This window comes from Chiloscyllium plagiosum, unplaced genomic scaffold (assembly GCF_037043375.1).
Source record: "Chiloscyllium plagiosum isolate Xiang-an unplaced genomic scaffold, Cpla_swu_hap1 HiC_scaffold_14, whole genome shotgun sequence".
NCBI lineage: Eukaryota > Metazoa > Chordata > Chondrichthyes > Orectolobiformes > Hemiscylliidae > Chiloscyllium > Chiloscyllium plagiosum.
In genome coordinates, this window is record NW_028270152.1 from 46,040,147 (window position 1) to 46,054,837 (window position 14,691).

Sequence of the window (14,691 nt, forward strand, 5' to 3'; positions counted from 1 at the left end):
CAAGGTCTACATGTCCTTTGCATGAAGGAGTGGCTGCTTGCCATATTAACAATAGAATCTTAAACAATCAAAAAAGGAAATCAAATGCATTTCATTCATCCTGGGGACAAGTTTCAGTGATCTTATTTCTGGTCTCTTGGGCTCTGCAATAATTTGTTCCATCATGCTCTCTTGGAAGGCCTTCCTGGTGAATCCTCAGTCTCATCTTCATCCTCTGTAGGTTGGCAATATTCCTTCATTTTTTTTGCATCTAGAATATGCTTCTTTTGTTGGCTCCAGCTGTGAAGGACGCAGCATATAACAATAATGCAGCACACTCTTTCTGGGCTATACTGCAGAATGGAATAATCCAGGCATTGAATCTTTATTTTAAGGAGCCTGTTCCACTTTGGCTCTAGTGGAAACACAAGCAGAGGATGTATCTTACTCCGCTTAAAAATCACACAATACCAGGTTATAGTCCAACAAGTTTATTTGGAAGTACAAGCTTTCGGAGCACAGCTCCTTCTTCAGGTAGCTAGTGGGGCAGGATCATAGGACACAGAATTTATAGTAAAAGATCAAAATGTCATACAATTGCTGCAATGTATTGAGCAAATCTACATTGCTGTTAAGTTTTTAATCACTTAGAGTGGGTTGTAGGTTTTCATTCATTAATATGCAAATCCCAGAACTTCTTTCAAGTCACATTCCTGAGATAACTTCAGGTTTTATAAAAAAAAGGTGACATCTCAGTTCTGACAATGCATTAAAGGTGTGAGGTTAGAGTCTCTCTGTATTCCAACCTTGAGACAGATCGGTTCTATTTCCAAAGTAGGAATTTATAAAATGTCACATGGACTGACTACCTACAGGTTGTGCTTTTTGAACAAAAATAGAATATATCTGCAAATACAAATCTGCAAATGCAAATTCACCCCATAGACTTATATATGTGTGCCTGCGGGGGTATGAGGGGGAGAGAGACTTCCAGAATTAACCACAGATGATCACAAATAATTTGAGCATTGACGGAGAGAAAGTCTTTTCTATAGATGAATTGTGAAATTTAGTATGCAGGCGCTCTTAAAGCAATGTGGGTCCATTTGATTGCATCCGGTAAATGGGGAAGCCAGTGATACTGGAGAATTCCACTCCCTGGACCTTTTGACTCTTCTTGACATAGAGGAAGGATATGAACAATAATGATCTGGAGAAAATCTCATTAGTTACATCCCAAATGCATTTATGGGTCAAGGATTAGGAGATGCCAACAGGTCCCCAGTTAATCCTTGAATAAGCCATAGGCATAAAGGTGCAGGGAACTGTGACGTTGATAACCATTAGTATGGGAATGCCACCCATTCCTTCTGAACGCAAATCCTCCTCCACCAGATGACACAATTCAGAGTTGATGGTTCGTACATCCTTAATTAGTGCCTCCACTGTCTTTTAGAGAGTTGAAGGAAAAAACATGGATGTCTTTAAGTCCTGGATCTCATCATTCACCTCAGCTTCTTTGAGCGATCTTCGCTTGCTGTTTCTCCATGAGGAAGCTTGCAGCAGCCACAGTATGTTGCTGTTCTTGTTGTCGAAGCTGACACCATCTCCTTCTATATTACATTTAAAGTAGCACTAAGGCCACAATGAAACCATCAATGGTATTCTCCATGTGAAGCCCATGAGCAGGTAATCTGTGGGGAACATAACAAAGATAATGGCCTCACACCTATAAAAGTGAAGCCTCCTGTTAAGACTTCATGAAGTATAGCATGGAGACTTTCCAAAGAAGTGACTGTCATGATTTCATATGGAGGTATGTGACCATATCTAGTTCTATGTTGCTTAAGCAAAATGTCCATGCTACACTGTCAGTAAGCCATGTGAATGAAGTCCCAATGCTCTCCAATGGCCCTTCATTATGACATCATTCCCTCAGTAACAGAATACAATTAAGCCAATCCCGTGATTTGGCTTCTTTCCCCAGGAATCCACTGGCTGCTCCCTGATAGAGGCCTTGGCCATTATTGTCTAAACCCCAGGGTGACTGTGGCATATACACCTCGCTTCCCACAGACTGACTTGATAGGACAGACAACTGACCATAGCCCATTCCTGATTGATTTATCAATAGTATTGAGTGACTAAGCTGTAATCCCCGGACTGCTTGCACTTGACGCGCAGGACTGACTATGACTGATCCCTGGACTACATGGATTCCTGCACTCTTAGTCCTAAGTGCCTGACTGAATGTGGTAAATCCCCTTTACAGACATTGGACCAACCCATGACTGATTATAGTGGTGCTCACTGACTGACCGATTGACTGAGGTTACCCTTCACCCCACTCCGTTTTTTAACTTTCTGACTTTCACATATAGTCATTTGCATGAAGCACATGCAATGTTTACCATGTTTTCTGCTGGCACATGCTGCAACTCTGACATTAAACTAGTATGATATAATGCATAGTGACAGATCCACTTCCTATCTGACTGGTAGATTGAATGTTCAGTGTTTCTAAATTGTCACAAGCTGTTTGCCTCTCACTATGCACCAAAAAACAATGCAAGCCATGGGTTCTGGCAACCTGTAACTCAGCACTAAATACACTGCCTACTTAGAAAGCAATGCCCCACAGAGAGTGGCAGCCTGTAAGTTGGGGCTGAGGTCAGTCAGTGTACACTAAGAAAACAAGTAGACATGGGATGTCTGTCTCCAAATAAGTGGTACAGTGAACAAACTCTAAGCAAGCAAGTTAAAAGCTATAAGGTGCATGTGTCCATCTGAGCATAACAGCATGCTGTGTAGTTGCATGAAATGTCTTGTCTGTCTGTGCATGCGAGGCAACCTGGCATTAACATCCAAGTCATTCATGTTCCTGAAATCTAAAGTAAAGACTTGAAGAACTGAAATTGTGTCTGAGCTGGTCCAAGAGCAGGCATGATGAATGTGTGAGGCTGCTGGATTGCAGATGTTGTCCATATATATGGACGAAGGTTCAAGGATGATGATGGCTATAGAGCACACAGGGAAGCAGTATTTGCATAACAATTGGGAAAAAAAGCATTTTAATGAGAATTAATTATGTGGAATTAAAGGTAGTCACTGCTCAATGGTGAGATCTTGAAGCCACCATTTAAGGTTTGAGGGAAAAGTCAGAAAAGTTTATCTATGTCAAGAATCAGATTTTTAATTCTCACTGTCTTTTTCCCATCTTTCTGACCATTTCTCATGCCACACAAGGGATGGGAAAATCCTGCCCAGTGTTCCAAAAACAAACAAAAATGGTGAGTTCTTCTAGTACACATACAGGAATTTTGTACTTTTGTCTTCAGTCTATTGTGTGTATTAGGGAATTTCTTCTTTTCCTCTGGATTTCTTAGAATAAGCTTTTTATACTTCCTTTCCTCCAGTCCACCAGGTAAAGTAGCTTAATTTTAAGATACACAAAAATATATATCTGTAAGGAACCAAAGTGGTAGATTTGCATTATCCAATTGTATCACAAGGTGAAGGGCAAATTTCACATTTTCTCCTATTAGGAGGGCCAGTGAGGAAATGGCATAATAGGGAACAGAACATGTTTTAAAAATATGAAGCAAAAACTGATTGCAATTATGTGATTAATTAATGACTCATGTGCGATACAGAATCTTGTCTTCCCAAAACCAACTTGTTGCAATGAAACATCCTTCCCTACCCACTTGCTGACTCGGAGCCGCTTCCTTTCATATACCCAGCAGGCACTTGTCCCACTTGCACAGCTAGACCCATTTGCACAGCTCATTGCTCCTCCAATCAGAAGCTGTTTGTATGCTGCCTTTAGGCTCTGATGAGCCTATCAGCAGCAATCATGGGAGAGAAAGGAGCACTGAGTGGAAAAGCATCTCCTTGCAAACTTGTCCAGTTCTACTTCCTGTATTACAGACATGGTGGAAACATTTTGGCCTGCACACCATTATTGGACAAGTCTATGGAGATGAAATTGATACATAAAACAGCCGTGATTTAAATGAATGGTGAGCTGTGAGGGGGCTGAATGGCCTACTCCTGTTTTCACACTGCTGTGATCCTAATGAGAACCTACATGTATTACAAAACAAAAATAGACAAAAGTGGATTTCGATGTGCTATGTACTGAACACTCATGTCTGCAGAAATATATTTTAATTAACCTGTAGTATGAGAAATACGTATACCAATCATATCAGAATCTGAATAAGTGTAAAGGTAGAAATACACTTGGAAATATCAACTTTACTAGATTTTTATGCAAATGTGAAAAATGCAAATTAATACTATTTTCTATCTTTGTGCATCAATTGGTTTCTTACGCAGAATATGAAGAACATTCTTTCATTGGTTATAATTCACATTACATTTTATCATATGTTTTAGTGGGTAGGTGAGTACACAGGAACACCGATACAAATGCATTTAATAAACAATAAGAAAGAAATTATATTTTTGCTAGAAAATTAAATAGTGTGTTTTAAAGAAAAGCAAAAAATTCAATTATATCATATTCTATTTAAAAGACATTTAAGTAATTTTGAGGCAATGACAATGTTTTTTACAAGGTTTTTTTCTCTTGACCTACTGATTATCATAAAAAGTTATTCTGATACACTCAACTAATTTAATTCCTTAAAAGGAATCATAATAAAACAGCTTTTCCAGTTTAATATGTTTGTGTAGCTGTACAATGAGCTCAGGGGTAAATATCAGATCGGCAAAGGAACAGTATTCTTCAGAAAATATTTTATTAGCTTTACAGTTCTTTGTGATTTGTTTCCAAGTTAACACTGTAAAATATGAATCCTTTTTTTGTTAATTTTATAAACTCAATAGATACATCATGTTTGTAATGGTTAAGCAGCACTTTAGCTCCATAAATTATAGTCTGTAAATGACACTCTAATGTCAGACCATATAGATTGTATGATTTAGTAAATACCACTTTAACCACAATCAATAGTTACATTTTAAATATGCCAAATCACACAATAATAGACAAAGGAGTAGATAATCAAGAAGATAAAGCTGTTACCTGTGGACATCTGGCAGCACTATAACAGTCACCAGCTGTAGCAAATGGAACTGATCGGCCTTCAAGTGTCTGTGCAAAGTACAAGTCTGTTGCTATAAAGACAGAAATAGTTGTGTTGTTGAAGATATGCAAAAAAGTCAAGGTGAAGAGGCAATAACAACATTAATCATTGTAATTTTGAACAATATATACCCTACTCATACATACTGAACTTGCATTTTAGATGTTACGAAATAAGATTTTTTGAATTAGATGAAAAATAGATTAATCTTTCCATGGTCACTGCTGGAAAGTGGTGCAAGGATAATTAGAAATAGTTTGTTTTTTTAAAAATTGCCATTTCTATGCTTTTGCACCATTTTAAATAGTGTTATCCTCAGAATAAGTTTTACCATCACATGATAGCACTAGAATGCCTGGGAATTAACGCCTTTTCTATGTTGATCTTATTTGGTGGGAAATGGAATATTTGAGTTCTGATTCTGAGTTTGAATGAACTAGATTTCCAACTCCTGCTTATGATGGATAACCATGCATATTTGCCTGGTGGGGAGAAGAGATATTCGGTTAGGCTCAGGAGAACTGCTCTCATATAAAGATGCTCGAGTTTATGAAATTTTACTGCAGTTTGCATTAGTACTTTCATGAAAGGCAAAGGACAAACATTTAAGGCAAATTTAGAGGGATGGGCTGAAGAATAGCATATATCCCCTCATGTCATGTACCATTTTCCATCATCAGTCCGTAATGCTACTCTGTAGCCAATTTCTAAGATGTAAGTGATCCAAGTGAATCACCCTGATTTTCTTCTATCGCGTTGGAAGGCCACTTGCCTTCTTTTTTGCCACCTTTTCTTTCTCTAATAACTTGCATTTATTTCATTAGCCTTCTCCATGTTCTCCTGAAGGTACTGACTCATGTTGAAATTCAGTTCTACAGGTGCTGCCCTTTACTCAAGTGACAATCCTTCCAGTGTGAATGTAGATAGCACAACAGTTTACTTTTCCACTCATTGTGGATAGTCTCAGGATGTACAATGTAGGTAAATGGGTTGTGAAGGCAGTCTAACAGCATCAGCTACATATAGTTTGTGCTTTCATGTTTAAATAAAGGGGAAGAGCCCTCTTGTGGTGCATTGGTAACTCTAGATTGAGAGGCCTCGGTTCAAGTCCCACCTGCTCCAGAGGTCTGATCATGACATCTTTGAGTAAGCTGATTAGAAAAATAAGTTAAATAGAAGGGAGCAGCAGGGTTTAGAGTTTTCTCCCATTCTGTGCCTTCTAACCAATCTAAAAGAGTAGCATCTGGGATAAAAGTCTGTGAATTTCTATGACAGTGGGAGGCAGGTCAAAACATTCACAGCAACTCACAAAATGTTGGTATGGTTTAGCAGATTCTTAATCATTCTGCCTTTTTAATCTAGTGAGAAATCTCTGTATACTTCATTTAATTAAAACTATTTCAGCTGCTCCCTCAAGTGTTGTACCATAATAGCACACTTCCTTTATCCATTGGATCACCAGTTCAACTGCTGGTAGCCATCCCTGAAACCTCAAATAACCCTGACCCAGAAAAAGGGACGGAGGTCTCTGTGAGGTAACAGATTCACTTCCAGTTGGGGGAAACCTTTGCTGAAGGGTTAACTTGTTGTTTGGTCAAGGTGGGGAATGAAAGAACATAAAATAACCCAGTTGTATCCCTCCATTCATATTAAAGTTTCCACTTAGTTGTTGAATCCTTAACAGAAGCAATAATCTGGCTTATTTTTGCCTGCTATGGGACCCACTGACAATTTTAGCAGCACTGACATCAGCTTACTTGGTATAGAGCAGTTTGAAATGGTACATTTTTTTAAAAATTCATTCATGTGATGTGGGTGCTGCTGCCCAGGTCAGCAGTTATCACCTATCAATATATGCCCTGGAGAAGGTGGTAGTGAGCTGCCTTCTTGAACTGCTGCAGTCTTTGGGGTGGAGGGATACCCATAATACTGTTTGTCAGGGAATGCCAGGGTTTTGGCCCTGCAACAATGAAGGATGGCGTCTCAGTTCAAGGAAAACGCACAGCTTATGGTGTTCTTATACATCTGCTACCCTCACCCTTCTCAGTGGTAGAAGTTGTGGGTTTGGAAGGTGATGTTGGAGGAGATTTGATGAACTAATGCAGACCATGCAGTTCTGTGCTCAATGAGCTAGTATTACATCATCTGAGATATTTACTTGGGAGAGCTTACACTTCTGTGTTAAGAAAATTCATACTTGAAGATATTTGTCTTCCAACTAGGTGACATTCTATAGAACAATGGTAACAGTATACCGGCTCACTAAACAGGAGTACTGGTAGGAGAATCTTATACAGAGTCAGCGTCAATTTGTCACATGCTGACCTGTAAATCCTCTTTAAACCATGATCTTCTCAAACAAGGTTTTGCAAAAAAGAATATAACATCAGTATTTTAATACAGAAAGCCAGATGGTGAAGGATGGAATTGGATAGCATTTATTTCCAGAGATGCTCGTTACACACTTGCACCTCCTCATCCAACAATCACAGTTTCAATTTGTTCCTATTTATAGTGGCACAAGTAAATTCCAGTTAATGTTCACCATCTGTACATAATGAATGTACAAATAACAGAATCCTTTCTCTTTTATTTAAATGAGTATATATGTACAACCAGAATTTCTAAACAAACTAGAGTGAATAAATCTCCATACGTTGTAAAACATAGTACACACTGGAACATTTCTGTTCTGGAACTGTCACAATTTATTTTTCTAAGGATTTTTTTAAACAATCAGTCAATTACTTTTACATCCTCCCATTTACATTTTTGGGAATAGCTTTCTCTTCACCATTTGTTTCAATCCAGCAAAATTAATTAATCTGTGACCATTTATCGCACACTTTTCATCGAGTGTACATTATTGTGCAGTGAACAATCAGCATGATATTAAAGATCTAATGAATTCTGAATACAGAATCTCCTGTAGAAAATTGACAAGCAGAATCCCATATCCATTAAATTTAGTGTTGCAGCAGCCAGCATACTTTTAACACCTTCCTTTAAGCTTCTCAGCTACAGAAAAAAAAAATTTCATTCTCATCTACGAGAAATATTCAAAAACTTGCTGCAGGAGTTCCTCGGGATCATGTCCTAGGCCCAACCACCTTCAGCTGTTTTATCAATGACCTTAGTGGGACGTTCACTGCTAATTGCACAGTGTTTAGTTCCAATCATAAATTCTCAGATAATGCAGAGCAGTTTGTGCTCGCATGCAGCAAGACTTAGATAACATCAGGCTTGCTAAGTGGCAAGTAACATTGTGCCACATTAAGAGTCAGATAATGATCGTCTCCAATTAGAGTAAATGTAACCATCTTCTCTTGACATTCACAATCATCTTCACAATCACTGAATCCAACATCATTAACTTCATGTCCAAACTTCCCAAAATCTATCCATCATCTACAAGGCACTAGTCAAAAGTGTGATGATTATTCCCCATTTACAAGGAAGACAGCAGCTCCAGCACTATTCCAGAAGGATTCATGTCATCTAGTGAAAGCGACCTGCTTGATTGACATTGTATACATCGTATACGCACTATACCACCAATGCACAGTAATAGCAGTAATGCAACTTCTCGCCAAAGTTCCTTCAATATCTTTTACAATAAATATCACAGAATCATATTGTGAAATCTCATTATTTGTTGTTATTCTCCACCTACATCTCTGATTCCCTGACCCCATTCAACTGAAAACTCCCTTTTTTGATAAGTGGCAAGTGACATTTTCGCATGTTTTCTTAGCAAACATCTTCAGTTCAAATTGATATTGCTATACCCCTTCCCAACTCCCCATCTGATTGTGCTGTTAACTTTCACTCTGGCACAGGATTGCATTTCGTACTTATGCATGAAACTCTTTGGTAACTCCATCAGATACCTCAATCTGCATAGAAAACAATTACTTTAAATTTGTAAGTTACTGCACATGGAATGGGAATTGGGGCTCTTCCATGTTAACTTCATGGCTGAGCTGTTTTGCCCAATGGAGAATTTATAATTCCCACCATATTGGTAAAATGTTAATGGATTATAGTAATTATTTTTGTTTTAGAACTACACTTCAAATTCGAATAGTAGTAGCATGTGACAACACCGAGATTCAAATCTGTGTAACTGAATTAAATGAGCCTTAATCAGTGCTTCAACTAATCAGCCATGATCCCTCAATATTTACATAATGTTTTAGGTTACGATGCAATCTAAGTAATAAATCTCAGATCCAATCTGAGCAATGTCAACTCCCTGACATGTGAGAAACTTGAATGAGGTTGAAACTTTATTGCTGGAACAGCACAGCAGGTCAGGCAGCATCCAGGGAACAGGAGATTCGACGTTTCGGGCACAGGCCCTTCTTCAGGAATGAGCAGAGAGTGTTCAGCAGGAGAAGATAAAAGGTAGGGAGGAGGGACTTGGAGGAGGGGCGTTGGAAATGTGATAGGTGGAAAGAGGTCAAGGTGAGGGTGATAGGTCGGAGTAGGATGGAGGCGGAGAGGTCAAGAAGAAGACTGCAGGTCAGGAAGGCGGTGCCGGGCTGGAGGGATTCGGCTGAGACAAGGTGGGGGGAGGGGGGATGAAGAAACTGGTGAAGTCCAAGTTCATCCCCTGCGGTTGGAGGGTTCCCAGTCGGAAGATAAGACGCTCCTCCTCCGACCGTCGCGTTGTTGTGGTTTGGCGGTGGATGAGTCCAATGACCTGCATATCCTCGGTGGAGTGGGAGGGGGAGTTGAAATGCTGTGCTACAGGGTGGTTGGGTTGGTTCGTCCGGGTGGCCCAGAGGTGTTCTCTGAATTGCTCCGCAAGTAGGCGGCCTGTCTCCCCAATATAGAGGAGGCCACACCGGCTGCAGCGGATGCAGTAGATGATGTGGGTGGAGGTGCAGGTGAATCTGTGGCGGATATGGAAGTTTCCTTTGGGGCCTTGGAGAGAAGTGAGGGGGGAGGTGTGGGCGCAAGTGTTGCATCTCCTGCGGTTGCAAGGGAAGGTGCCGGGAGTGGAAGTTGGGTCGGTGGGGGGTGTGGATCTGACAAGGGAGTCGCGGAGGGAGTGGTCTCTACGGAAAGCTGATAGGGGAGGGGAGGGAAATATATCCTTGGTGCTGGGGTCTGTTTGGAGGTGGCGGAAGTGACGGCGGATGATGCGCTGTACATGGAGATTGGTGGGGTGGTAGGTGAGGACCAGTGGGGTTCTGTCCTGGTGGCGGTTGGAGGCGCGGGGCTCAAGGGCGGAGGAGCGGGAAGTGGAGGAGATGCGGTGGAGGGCACCGTCGACCATGTCGGGGGGGAAATTGCGGTCCTTGAAGAAGGAGGCCATCTGTGTTGTACGTGTTTTGAACTGGTCCTCCTGGGAGCAGATGCGGCGGAGACGAAGGAATTGGGAGAATGGGATGGCGTTTTTACAGGGGGCAGGATGGGAGGAGGTGTAGTCCAGGTAGCTGTGGGAGTCGGTTGGTTTGTAGTAGATGTCCGTGTTGATTCGGTCGCCTGAGATAGAAACAGAAAGGTCTAGGAAGGGGAGGGAGGAGTCCGAGACTGTCCAGGTGAATTTGAGGTCGGGATGGAAGGTGTTAGTGTAGTGGATGAACTGTTCAATATCTCCATGTACAGCGCATCATCCGCCGTCACTTCCGCCACCTCCAAACAGACCCCAGCACCAAGGATATATTTCCCTCCCCTCCCCTATCAGCTTTCCGTAGAGACCACTCCCTCCGCGACTCCCTTGTCAGATCCACACCCCCCACCGACCCAACCTCCACTCCCGGCACCTTCCCTTGCAACCGCCCACACCTCCCCCCTCACTTCTCTCCAAGACCCCAAAGGAAACTTCCATATCCGCCACAGATTCACCTGCACCTCCACCCACATCATCTACTGCATCCGCTGCAGCCGGTGTGGCCTCCTCTATATTGGGGAGACAGGCCGCCTACTTGCGGAGCGATTCAGAGAGCACCTCTGGGCCACCCGGACGAACCAACCCAACCACCCTGTAGCACAGCATTTCAACTCCCCCTCCCACTCCACCGAGGATATGCAGGTCATTGGACTCATCCACCGCCAAACCACAACAACGCGACGGTCAGAGTAGGAGCGTCTTATCTTCCGACTGGGAACCCTCCAACCACAGGGGATGAACTTGGACTTCACCAGTTTCTTCATCCCCCCTCCCCCCACCTTGTCTCAGCCGAATCCCTCCAGCCCGGCACCGCCTTCCTGACCTGCAGTCTTCTTCTTGACCTCTCCGCCTCCATCCTACTCCGACCTATCACCCTCACCTTGACCTCTTTCCACCTATCACATTTCCAACGCCCCTCCTCCAAGTCCCTCCTCCCTACCTTTTATCTTCTCCTGCTGAACACTCTCTGCTCATTCCTGAAGAAGGGCCTGTGCCCGAAACGTCGAATCTCCTGTTCCCTGGATGCTGCCTGACCTGCTGTGCTGTTCCAGCAATAAAGTTTCAACTTTGATCTCCAGCATCTGCAGACCTCACTTTCTCCTAGAAACTTGAATGAACCCATCTGTAAGAGTCAAGTGGGCCATCTTGGTACATGTTCTGTCATAACGAACTGGGGTCCAAACAAGCCAAAAGCAATGGGATAGACATGCTTCTGGAAATGCAGCATGGGAGAAGCAGACAGAGAACAAAGTATACAATCACAGCAGTAGGGCGCAGGCAGGAAAAGTAAGGCTGGGAAACGGTGGTACGAAAGTGGAAAAAATGTGTATAAGGAATGTGGTAAGGCAACAAGAGACAAATGTGTTCTTGCTCAGCTTAATTACCTCATAGATGTGCTCATGCCAGTGTCCTACCTGCGAATCCAGTTCTAGCCTCAACTTATACAAGGTCCTACCAAGCTGGACTCAGATTTAGTTCTACTTCAAGGTATCAATAGAATTATGCAATACTTTAGAGAAATGTCCCTAGTGAGGACAGCCTTAGACTGCTGCAGACATTCCAAAGCAATAGTCCATTTTATTTCATATCTATGGTACAACATCAATTAAAGGATTTGAATATATTGTGTTTGATGGTATTCCTTCAAGCACCATTAGGATAGATCTTTTAACAAATAAAAATGTAGTTCTCTCAGCTGCTTTTAGCCCTAGCATTTTATCTCATGGCTTCAATTGTTCAGAAGACTGGCACAAAAAAAAACACAGCTTAGCCCCAGTTATATTATTGGAGCCCATTCTACGTACTTAAAGAAGGAACTTTCTAACATAATTTATGCTTACTCAAAAGTACACGTTAAAATTGAAAACTGTAGGAAGGAAAAAGTATTGACCGTTAAAGCTTCTGGAGAAATTTGTACTTCCTGTTGGATGGACAAGATTAAAATTTCCCCTGAAATAAAACAAAATGTATACATTCTTTTTCACTTGTCCATTAAACTCATTGTTTGATTCCGATGTGAGTTTCAAAGAGAGGGGATAATGTATCAATATGGTTCAATTAAACACAAGTGGATGCAAGATTTTACTCACTTATTATTTGCAAAGTGTTGACGTCCAACCTTACTTTGCTGAATGTAGAGAAACCTGCAGCCAGATAATCTCTTCTGCACAGACAGTCATCTCTTCTACTTCCATTATATGGGCATTCAGCAGGATTGTGCAATCTAAATCAAACGAAGTTTAATACATATTTAAAATATTTTACAAAATTACTACATGTAAAGTGAACAAAATGTCAGCACAATCATATTTTATCTTTCTATACCTGTAACCATAAACTTCAGAGAAATTTTCTGCATCACCGCTTGCCAGTGTGATGTACTCTCTTGGATTATCTGATAGCATGCCGACACAATATATCTGCAATGACAAAAATGCTTTGACGCAAGAATGCAATAAATTAAACAAAGAAACACGACATTTTTATGAAAAACTAACATTTCCCATGTCAAACAATACAATCATGTACCTTCACTTGTTTTCCTTGGATATTAAGAACATGATCACCATCCTCCATGAACCCTTTCAACCTTTGCACATCTCTACAGCTTTCTGGAAATTCACCTACATGCAAAATATGTTTTCCATTAGAATTTAGAAAATGTACTTCTGACTAATTAGGAACATATTTTGTTAACAGAAAACAGATGGCAATATTTTATGGTGATGTGAAAGTGAACTTAATATTCCAAATGCTTACATTTTCCATTCTGGCATGATCTCCTCTCTTCAGGCTTGAGCTCTAAACTACACAAGTTGCTTAAATGTCCATCATTTGTCAAACAGTGTACTGAGCGTTGCATGATTCCTATTCCACAAGTCACTGAACACTTCCAAGAGAATTGACAAGAAAAAGGAAATTAATAGCACTAAATGTAAAGTGAATATAAGTTGCCATTGTGATTAAACCAGTACATTTATGTTACATTATTGATATGGATATATTGATCTGATGGTTATATATGGATATTATTTTGAATTTAATATAACCTTTAACTGTCACCATAAATGACATTTTAACTGAAATGATCCATTATTATTGTCATGTCATGACAAGGGAAAGTAAAACTGTAATGTAACTCAACCTCTCAAACATTCTTTGATAAAACACATGCTAATCATATTTTCAAAGGCAATTGAGAACTCCCACTAAGAGAAAATTTATTAGAGATAGAAATGTCATTATAAATGGAAACTTTTTATCTGTAGATTAAGAATGTTATTCCTTGTTAGTATCTAACATTTATGTTGCAAAAATAATTTTACTAGGCACCAGAAAAATGTAACTAGGCTATATAACTTAGAACTCTATATACAATAGGATTCACTGCCTTGTAAATTGAATTACGATTAACCCCAGACGCCTCATTGTGATTCGACAGACATACTTTGTAAAATTCCGATACAACGCATTAAGCAAACATTAATATAAAACACTATTAAGTTTGCATCAAATTAAATACAGTGTGATTGCTCAGGTTTACAGCTTGTGTCCTGAAAAGTTTTGAAATGAACTTACACTTCCCCAATTTCCAACCCTCCATGAGGCAGTTACATGACATTCACCAAGAGAGCAGGCACGGATGTTTGGCGGTTGTGTCCCAGGGCAGTTAGTTGTTATCTGATGATAGTAGCCGTATTCATAGGGGTCCTTACCATTATAAACCTCACTGCAGGAAACAAGTCTTTGCTGGTAGCCATTTCCACAAGTAACTGAGCACTGAAAATAAAGTCAAATTATTAATCTGATTTTCTTTTCTAATGTAATGTTGTTTTGGAATCAAAAATGTGAGAAATTCCATTGTAATTTCACACCACAAGAATAGCTTTTACATCGCAATAGAAGTATGAAATTTAGAAAGTAGCATGCTGACAGAACACTGATGTACTCTATTTCATTACTTTATCATGAGGTAGGATATGGGTTCATGTTTGTGATTTTACTCGTGTTGATTCTTATATTCACAATTCTGGATTAAGAATGCTTTTGGAGGATTTACTAGAAGGCTGGTTCATTCGCAAGCATATGACAGGAAAGCAATTTAAAAATAACTAGTATTCCACAAATTGGTTTGTTCACAGATACATATTAATCCATAATTAATGATTATTGTGTTTGAAACCTACTTTTACTGCG

At 40.3% G+C, this 14,691-nt stretch overlaps 1 protein-coding gene across 6 annotated transcripts in view; it reads right to left on the reverse strand.

The window, feature by feature from the left end:
- The window catches only part of adamts9 (ADAM metallopeptidase with thrombospondin type 1 motif, 9), a 258,667-nt gene that overhangs the window by 21,428 nt on the left and 222,548 nt on the right, over positions 1 to 14,691 (reverse strand). For 4 of the 6 annotated variants that reach the window (XM_087994412.1, XM_087994415.1, XM_087994414.1 and 1 more), the window contains 6 exons: positions 14,074 to 14,274; positions 13,255 to 13,384; positions 13,024 to 13,118; positions 12,820 to 12,914; positions 12,585 to 12,718; positions 5,033 to 5,124 (listed from right to left, as the gene is read on the reverse strand). In XM_087994412.1, coding sequence (XP_087850538.1) covers positions 5,033 to 5,124; positions 12,585 to 12,718; positions 12,820 to 12,914; positions 13,024 to 13,118; positions 13,255 to 13,384; positions 14,074 to 14,274 — 747 coding nt within the window. Of the gene's footprint in view, positions 1 to 531; positions 1,674 to 5,032; positions 5,125 to 12,584; positions 12,719 to 12,819; positions 12,915 to 13,023; positions 13,119 to 13,254; positions 13,385 to 14,073; positions 14,275 to 14,691 lie in introns of those variants that run through there. The other 2 variants (XM_087994413.1, XR_015759408.1) reach the window with 2 other exon arrangements.